The 18,317-nt window shown below is 40.4% G+C and overlaps 1 protein-coding gene across 11 annotated transcripts in view; it reads right to left on the bottom strand.

The window, feature by feature from the left end:
• LOC106583003 (complement decay-accelerating factor) overlaps positions 1 to 12,020 on the bottom strand; it is a 38,534-nt gene extending 26,514 nt beyond the window's left edge. For 2 of the 11 annotated variants that reach the window (XR_014382143.1, XR_014382144.1), the window contains exons 1-9: positions 11,654 to 12,017; positions 11,276 to 11,461; positions 11,037 to 11,139; positions 8,155 to 8,225; positions 7,786 to 7,971; positions 7,431 to 7,514; positions 7,180 to 7,263; positions 6,931 to 7,008; positions 6,682 to 6,759 (exon numbers count right to left, since the gene is read on the bottom strand). Coding sequence is in view for 8 of the 11 variants with exons in the window: in XM_045705653.2 (XP_045561609.2) it covers positions 5,634 to 5,739; positions 6,048 to 6,096; positions 6,417 to 6,458; positions 6,558 to 6,608; positions 6,682 to 6,759; positions 6,931 to 7,008; positions 7,180 to 7,263; positions 7,431 to 7,514; positions 7,786 to 7,971; positions 8,155 to 8,225; positions 11,037 to 11,139; positions 11,276 to 11,461; positions 11,654 to 11,717 (1,182 nt within the window). In the remaining 3 variants the exon portion in view is untranslated. The other 9 variants (XM_045705655.2, XM_045705659.2, XM_045705653.2 and 6 more) reach the window with 9 other exon arrangements.
• Between the last annotated feature and the right edge of the window lie 6,297 nt (positions 12,021 to 18,317).

The following is an 18,317-nucleotide window of genomic DNA, read 5'->3' as shown; positions in this document are numbered from 1 at the left end:
AACTAAGAACAGATATAGTCCCTGATTCACCCCAGACTTGACTGCCCTTGACCAGCACAAAAACATCCTGTGGCATTATGCATTAGCATCAAATAGCCCCCGCGATATGCAACTTTTCAGGGAAGTCAGGAACCAATATACACAGTCAGTTAGGAAAGCTAAGGCTAGCTTTTTCAAACAGAAATTTGCATCCTGTAGCACTAATTCAAAAAAGTTTTGTGACACTGTAAAGTCCATGGAGAATAAGAGCAGCTCCTCCCAGCTGCCCACTGCACTGAGGCTAGGAAACACTGTCACTACCGATACATCTACGATAATCGATCATTTCAATAAGCATTTTTCTACGGGTGGCGATGCTTTCCACCTGGCTACCCCTACCCGGCCATCAGCTCTGCACCCCCTGCAGCAACTTTCCCCCCTCCCCCCGCTTCTCCTTCACCCAAATCCAGACAGTTGATATTCTGAAAGAGCTGCAACATCTGGATCCCTACAAATCAGCTGGGCTAGACAATCTGGACCCTCTCTTTCTGAAATTATCTGCCGAAATTGTTGCAACCCCTATTACTAGACTGTTCAACCTCTTTCGTATCGTCTGAGATCCCCAAAGATTGGAAAGCTGCCGCGGTCATCCCTCTCTTCAAAGGGGGTGACACTCTAGACCCAAACTGTTATACACCTATATCCATCCTGCCCTGCCTTTCTAAAATCTTCGAAAGCCAAGTTAACAAACAGATCACCGACCATTTCGAATCCCACCGTACCTTCTCCACTATGCAATCTGGTTTCCAAGCTGGTCATGGGTGCACCTCAGCCTCGCCCTAAACGATATCATAACCGCCATCGATAAGACAATACTGTGCAGCAGTCTTCATCGACCTGGCCAAGGCTTTCGACTCTGTCAATCACCGCATTCTTATCGGCAGAGTCAATAGCCCTGGTTTCTCAAATGACTGCCACGCCTGGTTCACCAACTACTTCTAAGACAAAGTTCAGTGTGTCACATCGGAGGGCCTGTTGTCCAGACCTCTGGCAGTCTCTATGGGGGTGCCACAGGGTTCAATTCTCGGGCTGACTATTTTCTCTGTATACATCAATGATGTCACTCTTGCTGCTGGTGATTCTCTGATCCACCTCTACGCAGACGACACCATTCTGTATACATCTGGCCCTTCTTTGGACACTGTTAACAAACCTCCAAACGAGCTTCAATGCCATACAACACTCCTTCCGTGGCCTCCAACTGCTTTTAAATGCTAGTAAAACTAAATGCATGCTCTTCAACCGATTGCTGCCCGCACCTGCCCGCCCAACTAGCATCACTACTCTGGACGGTTCTGACTTAGAATATGTGGACAACTACAAATACCTAGGTGTCTGGTTAGACTGTAAACTCTCCTTCCAGACTCACATTTAGCATCTCCAATCCAAAATGAAATCTAGAATTGGCTTCCTATTTCGCAACAAATCCTCCTTCACTCATGCTGCCAAACATACCCTCGTAAAACTGACTATCCTACTGATCCTTGACTTCGGCGATGTCATTTACAAAATAGCCTCCAACACTCTACTCAGCAAACTAGATGTAGTGTATCACAGTGCCATCCGTTTTGTCACCAAAGCCCCATATACTACCCACTACTGTGAACTGTATGCTCTCGTTGGCTGGCCCTCGCTACAGATTTGTCACCAAACCCACTGGCTCCAGGTCATCTATAAGTCTTTGCTAGGTAAAGCCCCGCCTCATCTCAGCTCACTGGTCACCATAGCAACACCCACCTGTAGCACGCGCTCCAGCAGGTGTATTTCACTGGTCATTCTCAAAGCCAACACTTCCTTTGGCCGCCTTTCCTTCCAGTTCTCTGCTGCCAATGACTGGAATGAATCGCAAAAATCACTGAAGCTGGAGTCTTATATCTCTCCCTCTAACTTTAAGCATCAGCTGTCAGAGCAGCTTACCGATCCCTGTACCTGTACACAGCCAATCTGTAAATAGCACACCCAACTACCTCATCCCCATATTGTTATTTATCTTCTTACGCTTTTGCACCCCAGTATCTCTACTTGCACATCATCATCTGCACATCTATCACTCCAGTGTTAATGCTAAATTGTAATTATTTCGCCTCTATGGCCTATTTATTGCCTTACCTCACTACTCTTCTACATTTGCACACACTGTAAATAGATTGTTCTATTGTGTTATTGACTGTACGTTTGTTTGTGTAACTGTGTTGTTTTTGTCGCACTGCTTTGCTTTATCTTGGCCAGGTCGCAGTTGTAAATGAGAACTTGTTCTCAACTGGCCTACCTGGTTAAATAAAGGTAAAATAAAAAATCTAACAACGCAACATTTTCAGTCATCTCCTTTTTTGAAGGACAAGTGCATAAACAGGTTAATGACAAGCACTGCATGTTTTGCTTTTCTTCAAAAGTCTCATGGAATGTTGGCCTACATTGAAGTTGCACAGAATTTTCACAATGTTCAAGTTTGCGCTCAGCAAATGTGAAATTGCTCAGTTGTTTTACAGATCTACAGCCACTTATCAGTATCCGCTTCCCGAAGAGAGGAACTGCGTGCATTTTCTTTTGCTTTTGTTGACACTGAGTGGCGTGAAATTCTGCAACATGTTTGCACACGATGGCTCTCTTTGTCCAGCTGTCGATCGTCTCAAGCAAAGCTGGCCAGCTCTTACATCATACTTCAGGTCCCTTAGGGAGACCTGTCCTGTGGCACTGGATAGTATTTTTGAGTATGAAGAAAAAACAGAAGCTGCTGTGCTTTTTCCACAAAGTGGGTGTGTTTTTGACCAACTTGTAAAAAAGCTGGAGGAAACAACGCTCTGCATCACAGATGCTTACGAGGAAGTCCAAAAGTTCAAAATGTAAGATGCTTCAGCTGAAACAGGACAGTTCTTTCTGAGTAGACCAAGCAGCTGATGGACAAACAATTGTCAGCACCAAGGTCCAAGCAGCAACAGGACTTTGAAATTCTATGACACTGTCATTACATACATTGACAAGTGGTTTGATTTCTAACCAGAACATGTAATGGTGAAACTTATCAGCCTCTATGAGGAGCTCTCCTTCACTGACCTGGAGCAGGTGGTGGTTGCCCTCAAAATGACAGAGACAGTCAGTATGGACCAACTCTATGAAGAGTTTTGTACTAGCCGGGAGGAAATACAGAAAGCCAGACAGGATACCACAAAATCCACCAGTGAGAAGTAGGTGGCAGTTTTCCAAAACCTAAGGAAAGCCAACTTGATCAACATGTTCAGGATTGTCTCATTTGTCCTTCATGTGCCAGACTCAAATGTCTTTGTAGAGAGGATTTTCTGTCTGATGACCATTAAATGGTCAGACTCAAGAAACCAATGTAGCACAGAGCTGATCAAAAATGCACTTTAAATATCTGGGAACTGTGACTTGTCATGTAATGACTTCTCTCTGGCTATGCAAGAGGAAGGACTGCATGAATCAGTCAAGAGCAGCAAAAAATATGTCGACTTGGTGAGTGACTCATGACCCTCTTTTGCATTTGAAAAGTTTTTTTTTGCTGTAAAGGTCCAAATTTTGATTTCTTTGATAACCTCAAAATAAATTTATTCACATAAGTTTACATAATGATACAGTTTTAGTAAAGCTATAGGCTAAATGGAATATAGAAATGTTTTGCCTTTCCAATTGTGTCACGGTTGTCGTAGTGGAGAGAAGACCAAAATGCAGCGGGTATGTGGATACTCATTCTTTTAATGAAAAAACTCAAAAGCATCCACAGGAAAAACAAAACCATAAACAGTACTCATGACTAGACAGTGTAGCAGGCTCAATAAACGCAGTGCTCACAAACAATTACCCACAAACACACCCTACTAATATAGGACTCCCAATCAAAGGCAACGCAACACACCTGCCTTCAATTGGGAGTCCAATCCCAATTAACTCTACATAGAAAACAAACCTAGAACCTATACCCACAACTAACTAACTAAACCTAGAAATACATAAACACAGAGCAGTGCCCAAAACCCCCGGAATACATAAATAAAACAACCTACTACCTACACCACCACCCCGAACCATATAAACCAAATACCCTCTGCCACATCCTGACCAAACTACAACAACACATAACCCTTAACTGGTCAGGACGTGACAAATTGAATATGAATATACACCGTATACCCATACCGCCATGGCATCGTGCACTGGCACGCGACCTTTTGTCCCTTATTTGGTAGTGAAAAAGTTGGCAACCCTAGATGTAAACTAATTTATGCACAGCATTTGAGAGAAATAAGCTTTTTTGTGCATAAGGAACATTTCTGGGATATAGTATAGTAACTGTAGAAGATTACATTTACAAATTAACCTACCCAACCATGATTATTAGACAATGTACATACTTTCATATTTACACAAATGTGTCTCAAAGAAGGAGAAAAGGCAGTTATCATAAAAAATTATTTGATCTCTTAAATCACACAATACACACTATAAAATCAAAGTACAAAACCTCTAAGTAAATAAGATTGACATTATTTTGTGACATTTGGGGCTGCAGGAAATGAACATGAAGAGCTGGTTTCCTGGACCCAGATTAAGCCTACTTGAAAAGGAATACAGCGCTGTAGGCTTAACCTGGGTCCAGGAAACTGTCCCTTACTGTTATTTTCCTGTGAGCCACGATCAGTAAGCACACATTTAGAAATTGTCAGTAACTATCAGCCTGGGGATTTCCTCAATCATACATTTTGTTTAGTGCACTAATCTTATTACAGGGGCTTCTGCCCACACAACAAGAGCAAGATTTAAATACTGGTTTTCGAACATTGGGTTAAAACATTTCTGCTGAACTGACTTTCAAATAAAACTTAATAAAAAGTGCAATTATAACTTCCATTCAGTAATGCCACATTCATAAGGGCACTGTAAATGAAATGGCTTTGTCCAACCAGGGAATGATCAGAGGAACAACCTGCTGGCACTTCTTTTCAAGGCTACAGATGCAGACTAGCAGATAGGTGCAGTCCGAGCCCTGGAAAGGAATGAGACATTTTAGACCAAGCATTGACTCAGCAGAGCAGTTTTAACAATAGTGTCACTATTTAGATTACTCAAGCTCAAAGACAAACACAAACCGTATAGTCATGAGTGAGACTTTGGTTAAAAGACAGTGAACATATTTTTGAATAATGGTTTTAATATAATGATATGTATGAACTGTAGGTACCTTGGGTAGGCATTCAACTTTAGTTATTTAGAAATTGTAATAATTCCTTTGTTCGACTTGGGTCTTCTCCCATCTGGTACGAGCTATGTATCATTTTCAAACAATGACATTTTGTCAGGATTACTATGTTTACATATAATAGTGCAGTAAAGAAATATATTCTGCATGCCAATCTCAGTATTTTAGCAGTGTTTAGTTGGGTAGTTTGTGTTCCAGTGTGGTAGGCAGTTAGAAAGCTGGTCAGCTCAGCACTGTGTATGGTAGGCCTAGCCTACTAGCCCACCTCCCTTTAGAACAACATACTCTATTATCTTTTTCAAAGCCAATAAGACTGTCCGAGAGTGCCTTAGCAAAGGATTTCCTTACTTCCTTGATTTTTCAACACACAGCAGGAAAAATGTCAAGCTTTAGCAGATTGGCCAAAACAGGGAAAAGCAACCATAGCATGTACAGGAGCAAGTTGGAGAAGTTTCCAGCAAAAAGTTTGATCATGCAAATCCCGGATACTGTAGGGAATACATAAATACAGTATAAATTCCCATGGCCAGACTGAATGTTAGTTGATGGGTTATGTAAATAAAGTTTTGTTAACAAATATTGTTTAGGTCAATTAATTAGCCAACCGTACGCCTAGTTTATCCAAGTAATTTGTTTATTTAATGACGGTGTAAGTCCGTTGCCAGAAGCTTTGGTTAATGCACATACAGTATAGTTAGTAAGAGGAAAATAATATCTGTGATTTAGTTGTAGGTGTAATCGTGCTTAATCATGGACTATTTTCTAGAAAGATAAATTATTAAATGTAGGTTCTCACCCTTTCCTCTTATAAGAACGATACAGTATGAACAGCACAATAAGTGCAACTGCAAAAGATAAAGAATCAATCATTAGTCCACTGAATGATCTTCAAATGGTCAAGAGAAAGTGTAACACAAATCTGATAAACATATAAACATTTGAAAGTAGGCAGTTTAACTAGGCTTACTAGTGTAACAAATCAAGTAATGTGGAGGAAATTCCTGATGGGCTACAGAAGGGAATGTTTCCCCAGTACAGTATAAAACAAAGTACCCAGTTTAGTTAGAACATATCTTTGAACTCAACAGCTTCTTCATCAAAAAGTGTATTAGAAACAAATATCCCCCCTCTCACTTGTGATTGTTTCAAATGATGGAATTCTTACCTATGACAGTGCTGATCACAATTCCCACAACTGCTGCATTCTCTGAAAGAGAGATTCAGTATTATTTTGTGAAGTATGAGCTAGCAAAATATACTACAAAATAATAATCTAATAATAATCACTTGAATCAACTTAACTCACCAGTAGCTGCATTGGTGTCATGTTCCCCAATGCCATAATTCCTCCCTGAAACTGCAAATACCAAATTAAACTAATAATCAAGCCCTTGATTACACTGGGATAGATTTACTTGGATTTCCTCTACCTCGTATTGTGGGTGGAACAGTCGATGATGTTGTTGTTGAAATAATTGCTGTTGGTTTCAAAGGAATGTCATTGACATCTATGTAATAGAAATGTACAATGGTTATTCAGTATTGCACCTTCATGCAGTGCTTTCATTTTTAATAAGTGTACACCACTGTTACTCCCTGAAACTGCAAGTACCAAATTTAATTAATTATCAAGCCCTTGATTACACTGGGATAGATTTGATTAATTAAATGTCCTCTACCTCGTATTGTGGGTGGAACAGTCGATGATGTTGTTGTTGAAATAATTGCTGTTGGTTTCAAAGGAATGTCATTGACATCTATGAAATAGAAATGTACAATGGTTATTCAGTATTGCACCTTCATGCAGTGCTTTCATTTTTAATAAGTGTACACCACTGTTACTCCCTGAAACTGCAAATACCAAATTAAACTAATAATCAAGCCCTTGATTACACTGGGATAGATTTGATTAATTAAATGTCCTCTACCTCGTATTGTGGGTGGAACAGTCGATGATGTTGTTGTTGTTATTGAAATAATTGCTGTTGGTTTCAAAGGAATGTCATTGACATCTATGTAATAGAAATGTACAATGGTTATTCAGTATTGCACCTTCATGCAGTGCTTTCATTTTTAATAAGTGTACACCACTGTTACTCCCTGAAACTGCAAATACCAAATTAAACTAATAATCAAGCCCTTGATTACACTGGGATAGATTTACTTGGATTTCATCTACCTCGTATTGTGGGTTGAACAGTCGATGATGTTGTTGTTGTTATTGAAATAGTTGCTGTTGGTTTCAAAGGAATGTCATTGACATCTATGAAATAGAAATGTACAATGGTTATTCAGTATTGCACCTTCATGTGTACACCACTGTTACATATGACACTGACAGGGATTTACAGAAGGAAGATCAATGACAATGTTCCTTATCATAGTCTGATGCATGCCTGCAGTGTCTAGATGTAGGGTGAAGGCGGATCTACAACAAATTGATTAACTTGAACTGTTTATAATGTATCCTCTGTTAAAGCATATAACCCATAACAGTTGGCAGATAATTGATCAAACATAAATGGAATCCATACCTTTACATTCAGGAGGTAATGAGTTGTATTCACCATCTTCATTGCACTCGATTGATTTGTTTCCAATGAGGGTGTAACCTTCATTACAGGAGTAGTGTATGACACCACCATACTCTGGGAACTCTTCGCCAGGCTTCTCTGTGATCGTGCCATTCATTATCTCAGGAGGTTTATCACAAGTTACCACTGAGGAAGACATACATGGGTGCATTATATTTGTGGTCTTTCTTCAAACAAGTTCAATGCCTTATTTTCATTTTATTTAACCTTTATTTTGACAAGGAGTCATGCTTTGACAGGGAGTCATTCTTTGACAGGGAGTCATGCATAGATGTCCAAGTGTGTCAATGGCAAATATGGGAGAATTACCATCACATCTTGGTCTTCCACTCCAACCTGTGGCATAACACTGCCTGTAACTTGGGCCCGTAAGCTGATAACTAGAAGAGGGGGAGAGCGCATGTGAGAGGTGGTCAATGATGTATATAAACCCTGAATTGCTTATGCCATCTATTGGCTACTGAGAGGTTTTGAAGCCTACGGTCGGCCATATTTGCACTCCCCAGTAGGAGCAGTCCTCCATAGGAATGAATGCAATTCTACAGTACAGTGCCTTCAGAAAGTATTCACACACCTTGACCTTTTCCAATTTTTGTTGTGCTACAGCCTGAATTTAAAATGGATTAAATTGAGATTTTGTGTCACTGATCTACACGTAATACCCCATAATGTCAAGTTGGAATTATGTTTTTATAAATGTTTGTAAATGAATAAAAATGTCTTGAGACAATAAGCATTCAACCCTTATGTTATGGCAAGCCTAAATAAGTTCAGGACTAAAAATGTGCTTAACAAGTCACATAATAAGTTGCATGGACTCACTCTGTGTGCAATAGCAGTGTTTACATTATTTTTAAACGACTACCCCACACATACAATTATATATAAGGTCCCTCAGTCGAGCAGTGAATTTCAAGCACAGATTTAACAACAAAGACCACAAAGAAGGGCTCCTATTGGTAGATTAGTAAAACTTTGGATTGTGTATCAATACACACAGTCACAACAAAAATACAGGCACCCTTCCTAACTCAGTCACTGTAGAGGAAGAAAACTGCTCAGGGATTTCACCATGAGGCCAATTGTGATTTTAAAACAGTTGTTCCGCAGTTTTAAGGGTAGGAACATGCTTCTTTATCACATTTGGTTATCAAAATTGCCTTAACGTGCTAATATGTTTCAGTTCATCTTAATAAATTCATTTCTATACCTTCCAAAATAGAGGTCGACCGATTACGATTTTTCAACGCCGATACCGATTATTGGAGGATCAATAAAAGCCTATACAGATTAATCGGCCGATTTTTATTTTTATTTATTTGTAATAATGACAATTACAACAATACTGAATGAACACTTATTTTAACTTAGTATAATACATCAATAAAATCAATTTAGCCTCAAATAAATAATGAAACATGTTCAATTTGGTTTAAATAATGCAAAAACAAAGTGTTGGAGAAGAAAGTAAAAGTGCAATATGTGCCATGTAAGAAAGCTAACATTTATGTGCCTTGCTCAGAACATGGGAACATATGAAAGCTGGTGGTTCCTTTTAACATGAGTCTTCAATATTCCCAGGTAACAAGTTTTAGGTTGTAGTTATTATAGGAATTATAGGACTATTTCTCTCTATCCGATTTGTATTTCATATACCTTTGACTATTGGATGTTCTTATAGGCACTTTAGTATTGCCAGTGTAACAGTACAGCTTCCGTCCCTCTCCTCGTTCCTACCTGGGCTCGAACCAGGAACACATCGACAACAGCCACCCTCGAAGCAGCGTTACCCATGCAGAGCAAGGGGAACAACTACTCCAAGTCTCAGAGCGAGTGACGTTTGAAACACTATTAGCGCGCTCCCCACTAACTAGCTAGCCATTTCACATCGGTTACACCAGCCTAATCTTGGGAGTTGATAGGCTTGAAGTCATAAACAGCAAGAGCTGCTGGCAAAACGCACGAAAGTGCTGTTTGAATGAATGCTTACGAGCCTGCTGGTGCCTACCACCGCTCAGTCAGACTGCTCTATCAAATCATAGACTTAATTATAATATAATAAACACACAGAAATACGAGCCTTAGGTCATTAATATGGTAGAATCCGGAAACTATCATCTCGAAAACAAAACGTTTTTTTCTTTCAGTGAAATACGGAACCGTTCCATATTTTATCTAACGGGTGGCATCCCTAAGTCTAAATATTCCTGTTACATTGCACAACCTTCAATTTTATGTCATAATTACGTAAAATTCTGTCAAATTAGTTCGCAACGAGCCAGGCGGCCCAAACTGTTGCATATACCCTGACTCTGCGTGCAATGAACGCAAGAGAAGTGACGCAATTTCATGTTAGCAGGCAATATTAACTAAATATGCAGGTTTAAAAACATATACTTCTGTTTTGATTTTAAAGATTGATGTTTATGGTTAGGTACATTGGTGCAACAACAGTGCTTTTTTTCGCAAATGCGCTTGTTAAATCATCACACGTTTGTCGAAGTAGGCTGTGATTCGATGAGAAATGAAGAGGCTCCGCATCGATTATATGCAACGCAGGACACGTTAGATAACTACACATAGGTTATGATATTACTAGTTTAACTAGTGATTATGTTAAGATTGATAGTTTTTTATAAGATAAGTTTAATGCTAGCTAGCAACTTACCTTGGCTTCTTGCTGCCCTCGCGTTACAGGCAGTCAGCCTGCCGTGCAGGCTCCTCGTGGAGTGCAATGTAAGGCAGGTGGTTAGAGCGTTGGACTAGTAACCGGAAGGTTGCAAAAACGAATCCCCCCTGAACAAGGCAGTTAACCCCCGTTCCTAGGCCGTCATTGAAAATAAGAATGTGTTCTTAATCTGACTTGCCTAGTTAAATAAAGGTGTAACAAACCAAAAAAAATCGGTGGCCAAAAATACCGATTACAGATTTGTTATGAAAACTTGAAATCGGCCCTAATTAATCGGCCATTCCGATTAATCGGTCGACCTCTATTCCAAAATATGTTTTACAGCAGTGGGGGAGTGCCAAGATGGAGGCAAGGTGGCTTCAACACAGCACCCCTTATCAGCCATCTAATTCATATATACATTATTGGAGGTGGTGGGGTGGTTGTCTGGCGTTGAATCTTTTGGCAAAATATTTCTAACATACTCTGATGATACATTAGATACATGATGAAGCATACTCACCCTTTATCACAGATTGCTCTTGCTGATGCACCAAAAAGCGTGCCTTCCTCACCAAACTCATATTTCAAATGTGGTTTCTCCCTGGGGGCACCACAGTCCTTCTCTGAAATGAATAATCATAAGTTAACGCCAGCAACAAACAATCAAACAACAGTAAATAAATCAAACAACCGTAAACACACAATAAAAATCGCACTTGACAGAAAAACTGAGAAAAGTGCTTGTATTTTGCCGCATACTTTTGCAGGTTAATTCGAGCGTGCTCCACTTTCCACTCGTGCAGGTGATTCTTTCAGATCCTTGCTCTTTCAAGTAGCCGTTGGCACACTCAAAAGTGGCTTCCTTCCCCTCCGGAAAATCGTTCATTAATAGCGCATCATTCGTTAGAACAACATTTCCCTCTACTTGAGGTTTGGGACACTCGGCTGTGAGGATATGATATAGTAGAATATGTCAACTCCACACACAATGAGAGTTACGTTGGCCAGCTCAAGTTAACAACGTCTCTATTTGTAACCAAAACATTAAGTTAAAACTTTTATAAACGTTAGCTAGCAAACGGTTACTGTAGAGTAACGTTACCATGTTAACGTTACCATGGCTAGAAACTTACTCACCATTTCCACTTGCTATAAAGATAAGGCATATCAAGCACTTAGTCCATGAATTTGAATAAAACATTATACTGGCTGTCCTTTTAAAAGTTGATTTTATGTGAAGACAAGTCGGTCTCTCGATCTAACAAGTTCTCTCTGATGTTGTTGGCACTATCAAGCTGGCTGTCTAATCAGTACCAACCAGTCCATGGACGACTTCAACTGTCGCTTGAAGATATTTTCACTTTCCAGCAACCATGGAAACCCTGTTCACCTAAAACGGGGTTTCCAGTAGTTACCACACCCACAAAGTCAATACACAACCGTATCGTAAATAAATCCTTAAAACCAAAATGTGCTTTTTGGGTAGGGTTAGGAATAAGGTTAGCATATTGGTTATGGTTAGGGTAATGATATAAATCACATTTTAAGAAGATATGGTGTATGACTTTGTGGCTGTGGTAACTTGTGACGCCCGTAACACCATGCGCAGAGTTGCCCAGAGCTACTCCTCAATAATAACTTACAAGTGATAACCTAATAATACAGTATTATAATTAATCATTAATTAAGGAGAAAATGGAGTTCATGTAATTTTGTAATTTTGACTGAAGTGGAGAAAGCTATGAGTTAACTGACCATATCACTGAATAGATTCCATCCTCCCCTGCCTTGTGACCTGTGGACAAGTTTGAGTTTCGGTTGGCTCAACTGAAGATACATGATGCACTTGATCTGTCAACGTGTCTTATTGTGCTTCATGCGCTTGAAACTGCACAGGATAGAGGTCAGGGATTTGGGCAGGCTTTGTTAAACTCCCCATATGCTCTATGTTTATATACTTCGCATATTACAATGGTCATTAATAATATATGTATTTTATATAGAGCTTTTCATTACATGAAGAACCTCAAACGCTTCAAAAACGAAACAAAAAACTCAAAAATAATTCATTTATTGATGGTAGTACGTTCATGTGTTGGCTGGACAATGATCTTATACGGTGGCGGCGTGTCCAGAGGACATCAACTCAAGGGACTCGAGCACGGACTCCTGCTTCCCCTTCAGCATCTTGAGCGCACAGTCCTTATCATTTGCTCGTGTATGAACATAACGTTACATTGGTATGGTTAATGTATAATTCAAAATAAGGGCATGGGAACAAGTATACAGACTTCCATTCTGAGTGACAGGAATTCATTGGAAGAAATCTATCAAACGATAATGATAACTTTCCATTTCCAGCATAGGAATATCCTCCCCTAAACTCTTGGAGATGTCTCCAAAACAGCACCGTTGCCATGGTAAGTAGATTGATTGATTGTCTATAGAAGAAATATCCCTGACAGCAGTGGCGGTTCTAGCTGATTTGGCTCCCTGGGTGAACCCACCCTTCAGCCCCCCCATACAAAAAAAAGCACCATTCTGCACTAACTGTAATTTCTATTCAGACATTTGGAACATTTAAAACTATATAAATATAAAAAATATACACAAAAATAAGACTCATAAATATCAAAAAGAAGTAACAAAGACAAATAGAAACAAATTTGAATATTTATAATACTAATTCTGAGTTTAGGTGACCTCGAACTTGGCGGGTGTCTGTATAGCTTGATGTGATGGCGAGCTATGTACTCAGAATATTGAAAAATGTGCTTTCTCCGTAAAGCTATTTTAAAATCTGACACAGCGGTTGCATCCAGGAATAGTCTATCTATAATTCTTTAAATAATTGTTATATATTTTGTCAACGTTTATGATGAGTATTTTTGTAAATTGATGTGCACATTCATCGGGGGTTTTGATGGGAATACATTTTCTGAACATCACGCGCCAATGTAAAATGCTGTTTTTGGATATAAATATGAACTTTATCAAACAAAACATACATGTATTGTGTAACATAATGTCCTAGGAGTGTCATCTGATGAAGATCGTCAAAGGTTAGTTCTTCATTTAGCTGTGTTTTGGGTTATTGTGACACATGTCCTTGCTTGGAAAATGGCTGTGTGATTATTTTTGTCTATGTACTCTCCTAACATAATCTAATGTTTTGCTTTCGCTGTAAAGCCTTTTTGAAATCGGACCATGTGGTTACATCAAGGAGAAGTGTATCTTTAAAATGGTGTAAAATAGTTGTATGTTTGAGAAAGTTGAATTATGACATTTTGTTGTTTTGAATTTGCCGCCCTGATATTTCACTGGCTGTGTACCGCAGGTGACAAGTAGCGTCCCACGTAGCCCATAGAAGTTAGCAAGTGCATCGGAGATGTCGTTCACTCTGTGACCATTAAAACCTTCCCTAACCAGAAACCGTGGATTGATGGCAGCATTTGCGCAAAACTGAAATCACGAACCACCGCTTTTAATCATGGCAAGGTGACCGGAAACACGACCAAATACAAACAGTGCAGCTATTCCCTCCGCAAGGCAATCAGACAAGCAAAGCGTCAGTATAGAGACAAAGTAGAGTCGCAATTCAACGGCTCAAACGTATCTGGCAGTGTCTACAGTCAATCACGGATTACAAAAAGAAAACCAGTCCCGTTGCGGACACCGATCTCTTCCTCCCAGACAAATTAAACAATTTTGCTCACTTTGAGGACAATACAGTGCCACTGACATGACCCGGTACGAAAGCCTGTGGGCTCTCCTTTTCCTTGGCCAAAGTGAGTAAAACATTTAAACGTGTTAACCCTCGCAAGACTGCCGGCCCAGACGGCATCCCTAGCCGCATCCTCAGAGCATGCGCAGACTAGAGGTCAACCGATTTAACGGTAATGGCCGATTAATTAGGGCTGATTTTCAAGTTTTCATAACAATCGGCATTTTTGGACACCGATCATGGCTGATTACATTGTACTCCACGAGGAGACTGCGTGGCAGGCTGACTACCTGTTATGCGAGTGCAGCAAGGAGCCAAGGTAAGGTGCTAGCTAGCATTAAACGTATCTTATAAAAAACAATCAATCTTAACATAATCACTAGTTAACTACACATGGTTGATGATATTACTAGTTTATCTAGTTTGTCCTGCGTTGCATATAATCGATGTGGTGCCTGTTAATTTATCATTGAATCATAGCCTACTTCGCCAAACGGGTGATTTAACAAGCGCATTCGTGAAAAAAGCACTGTCGTTGCACCAATATGTACCTAACCATAAACATCAATGCCTTTCTTAAAATCAATACACAAGTATATATTTTTAAACCTGCATATTTAGTTAATATTGCCTGCTAACATGAATTTATTTTAACTAGGGAAATTGTGTCACTTCTCTTGCGTTCTGTGCAACAGACAGGGGCGAAAATCTGACATCAACTTTGGAGGGGACAATTACATAACATTTTCTCAAGAGCAATTCCTGAGGGGGACACCAAAAGTAGTGCTGTAACACATAGCCTACGTTGTAATATGTTAAATGTATATTGAGGAACCATAATTACTACTACTGGATAATTGATAGGTACAGTAGTTAACAGAAGGGTTGTCCCAACTTGTTCAAATGTTTAAATCATCATAATACTACTACTAATAATAGTTATAGCAGTGTTCCTTATCAGTCCAGTATGTCTGCAGGTATTTGTATTTACAACCAGCAATACCAAGAAAGGCCAGTAGGTGGCAATGGTACTGTACACTGTATGGGTGCAGTTTTCGTAAATACAATGAACATGGTGTGATCTCGTCTAAAATAATCTCCATTGAGTAACATCACAAAGTTGTTCTCCGCATTGAATTGACCTTTTAATTTTACTTTTTCTGATACATTTATAAAGTCATTAAATATGTGCCACTGTCCTGAGTCTACTACAATAGCTTTTCAAGAACAAAAAGCTAAAAATAAGTACAGTTCTAAAAGCAAAATAACTACTTCAATGAATAACCCAAATAAATCAACCAAAATATCCTTCAGTCTGTATCTCAACTCTTCAAACAGCAGCTATGGACAAGTATGTCACACAAAGTATGCAATTTTAAATAAAATAACATGAAATAAATAATTAGTAAGTGTACTGCCATGTACTAAAAACTGAAAACTACTAAACAAAAGAACAGGGGTTCTCAAACAGGGGTCCATGGAGCCCTAGGGGTCCCTGGTGTAATTGCAAGGGGTCCGTGAAATAAAAAAATCTAATGAACGTATTCAGTACCACAAGGTTTCCAGTAACTTTACATATAATATAGCGGGGGTGGAGGTCCCTGAGGACCGCTCAAAACCTTGCCTGCCTTGCCTCAAAATATGCAGGGGTTCTAGTACCCCTCACTGCTATACACACTACTGAACAAAAGAACCGAATATATGTTTGCGGGTTTCAATGGATCCAACAAATTGCTGGCAGATATTTTCCCTCTTGAGACTGTCCAGCCTGTCTTTATGTACATTACAGACAACTACGCCGTTCAGTCTCTCTTGGCCCATGCTAGCTCGTAGGCAAGTCTTTAACCTGCGGAGTGCACTGAAACTCCTCTCAGCCTCACATGAAGACACTGGCACCACAAACAAAATTCTGATCAGCACCTCAACTTGGTCAAACAACCCCCGCACCTCCACTGGAAGCCTCCTGAGGACCTCTGCTGCCTCTTTACTGCTGCTACAGGGGTATTTGTTGTGAAAGAGAGGGATCTGCACTGAAAGAGAATCTATGTTCAGCTCTGGGTACTGATCTAGAGACTCATCCAACTCCCCCGTGAGAAGCGCTCTTTCCAACTTTTGCAGGACGTTTAGACTGTCCTGGTCAAAACGGTCGCCAAACTGAACCTCCACACCATCCAACACTTCAAAAAATTCTGCCCTATAGTGATCCACTGCTTTGCCAACAAATCGTCTTGAGTGCGTCTCAATGGATTCAATGGATTCAATAGAGTCAATCAATGTTGTTGCTTTCTCATACAGTGCAAGGTAGCTTTCGTCATTTCTCTTGCCCCTAAGAGATGACCGCACACACTCGACTGCAGCCTGCATACCAGAGACAGTCTGAGTTTTCTTCTGCAGTGAAATGTTTAGACATTCAAGCTCTCCAAGAACAGCAGAGGCAAGTGTGAGGCCCAACACAGTCTTGCCTTTGCTGAAGTGCTCGAATAAGCCACTGGCAGTTGAAGCTGTCTTGGATGCAGTTTTTGCCATCTCCTCTAGGCTGCTTAGTACCTGCTCATACTGCCCTAGCACAGCTCTAATAGCAGTATTCCGCACAGTCCACCTCGTTGGACATAGGGGTTTCAGGGTGGTCAGATTTGTATCTTTGGACGTGGCAATTGATTCAAACATGCTCTTAAACTTTCCTGACTGGCCATAGAGGACACCTAACTGATGGACCCAAGAAAGGGAATCCCGGATCAGTGGGGAGGCTGTGCAGCCAGCCGGTGTAATCAGATTTACACAGTGTGCTCCACAATGCACATAGAGGGCTAATGGCTGCTGCCTCCTCACAATTGCCTGTGCACCTGTGTATTTTCCTGCCATGTTTGAGGCACCATCCTAACTCTGCCCACGTAAGCCAGACATGGGCAAATTGAGCCTCAACAACACATCAGTTGCCACTTTCGCAATGCCCTCGCCTGTTGTCTCCGACACCCTGTATAGCCCAATAAACTCCTCGTGAGGGACAAGGTCATGGTCAACATAACGCAGGCAGACACTCTCCTGTTCAGCACCAGAGACATCTTGAGTACCATCAACAATTACTGAAAATTGTACAATCGGAAGAGACCTAATCTCAGCTGCAATGCCTTGAATGACTGTATTGGCCATGATGTTCAGAATTTCATTCTGTGCTTTGGGGCCTGTGTACATTGTGGTACACTCTGTTAACCACTTCAGTAAAATGGGATCATCCTCTTCTGCCCTAAGTTTCAAACGCTGGTATAAATTCCCACTGTCATCCGTGTGGCCTCTAAAGGCTTGTCCCTGTCTTACTACATGCCGCACCGAACTAACAATTTTCATCAAGCAATGCCTTGCGTCCTCCTGCTGTTTACCCCACGCGCTGGATAACTGGGCACTGATTGGATGTAGCTGGTGTGCTGTTACAGTTACAAAGTGGCGGTGGGTTTGGCAGTTTTGATGTGCTGTGAATTTTTCAATGGCTTTTCTCCAGTTCCTAAATCCTGCACTAATGAAGGCAGCATCTGCTCTTTGGCCAAAAGATGGCTGGCTTGAAAACCCTTGGCTACAGTGAAAACACAACACTCCTTTTATTGATGGGTTATAATGAAGCCAGGGGAAATCATGAAACCATCTCTCTTGAAACGTCAACACTCTGTTGGCAAGAGTTTGCGGTTCTATAAATTGTGGGTGTGGCTGATATGGTTTTGTGCCATCACTGAGGTAATTGGACAATGCTGTGCCACTGTCCCCTATACTGGTGCTGCTGGCAACAAGGGTGACACCTGGTCCTGCCGTGGCTGTGAGACTGTCCTCTGAAGTCTCTCTCCCTGGCTCTTTCCCTTTCACCACCCTCACTGACTCACAGTCTGTCTCCTAGAAAAGAAATAAGGTGTTTGCCGTACTCCTAACTACCGGTACCGAAAACTACACAATTAATCAAAACAGCAATACCATTGCCTTAAACAAATCTTAGTTCAGTCACCAGTTTAAGTTGAGAGTGGGAGTATCTATGGCATTTTCCAATTATGTCCCTATTTTACAAGTTTAAAAAAATGTGAACCTTTCATAATG

This window comes from Salmo salar, chromosome 22 (assembly GCF_965601325.2).
Source record: "Salmo salar chromosome 22, fSalSal1, whole genome shotgun sequence".
Taxonomy (NCBI): domain Eukaryota; kingdom Metazoa; phylum Chordata; class Actinopteri; order Salmoniformes; family Salmonidae; genus Salmo; species Salmo salar.
The sequence above is the reverse complement of the archived record's forward strand: the minus strand, read 5'-3'. Positions and strand labels throughout refer to the sequence as shown.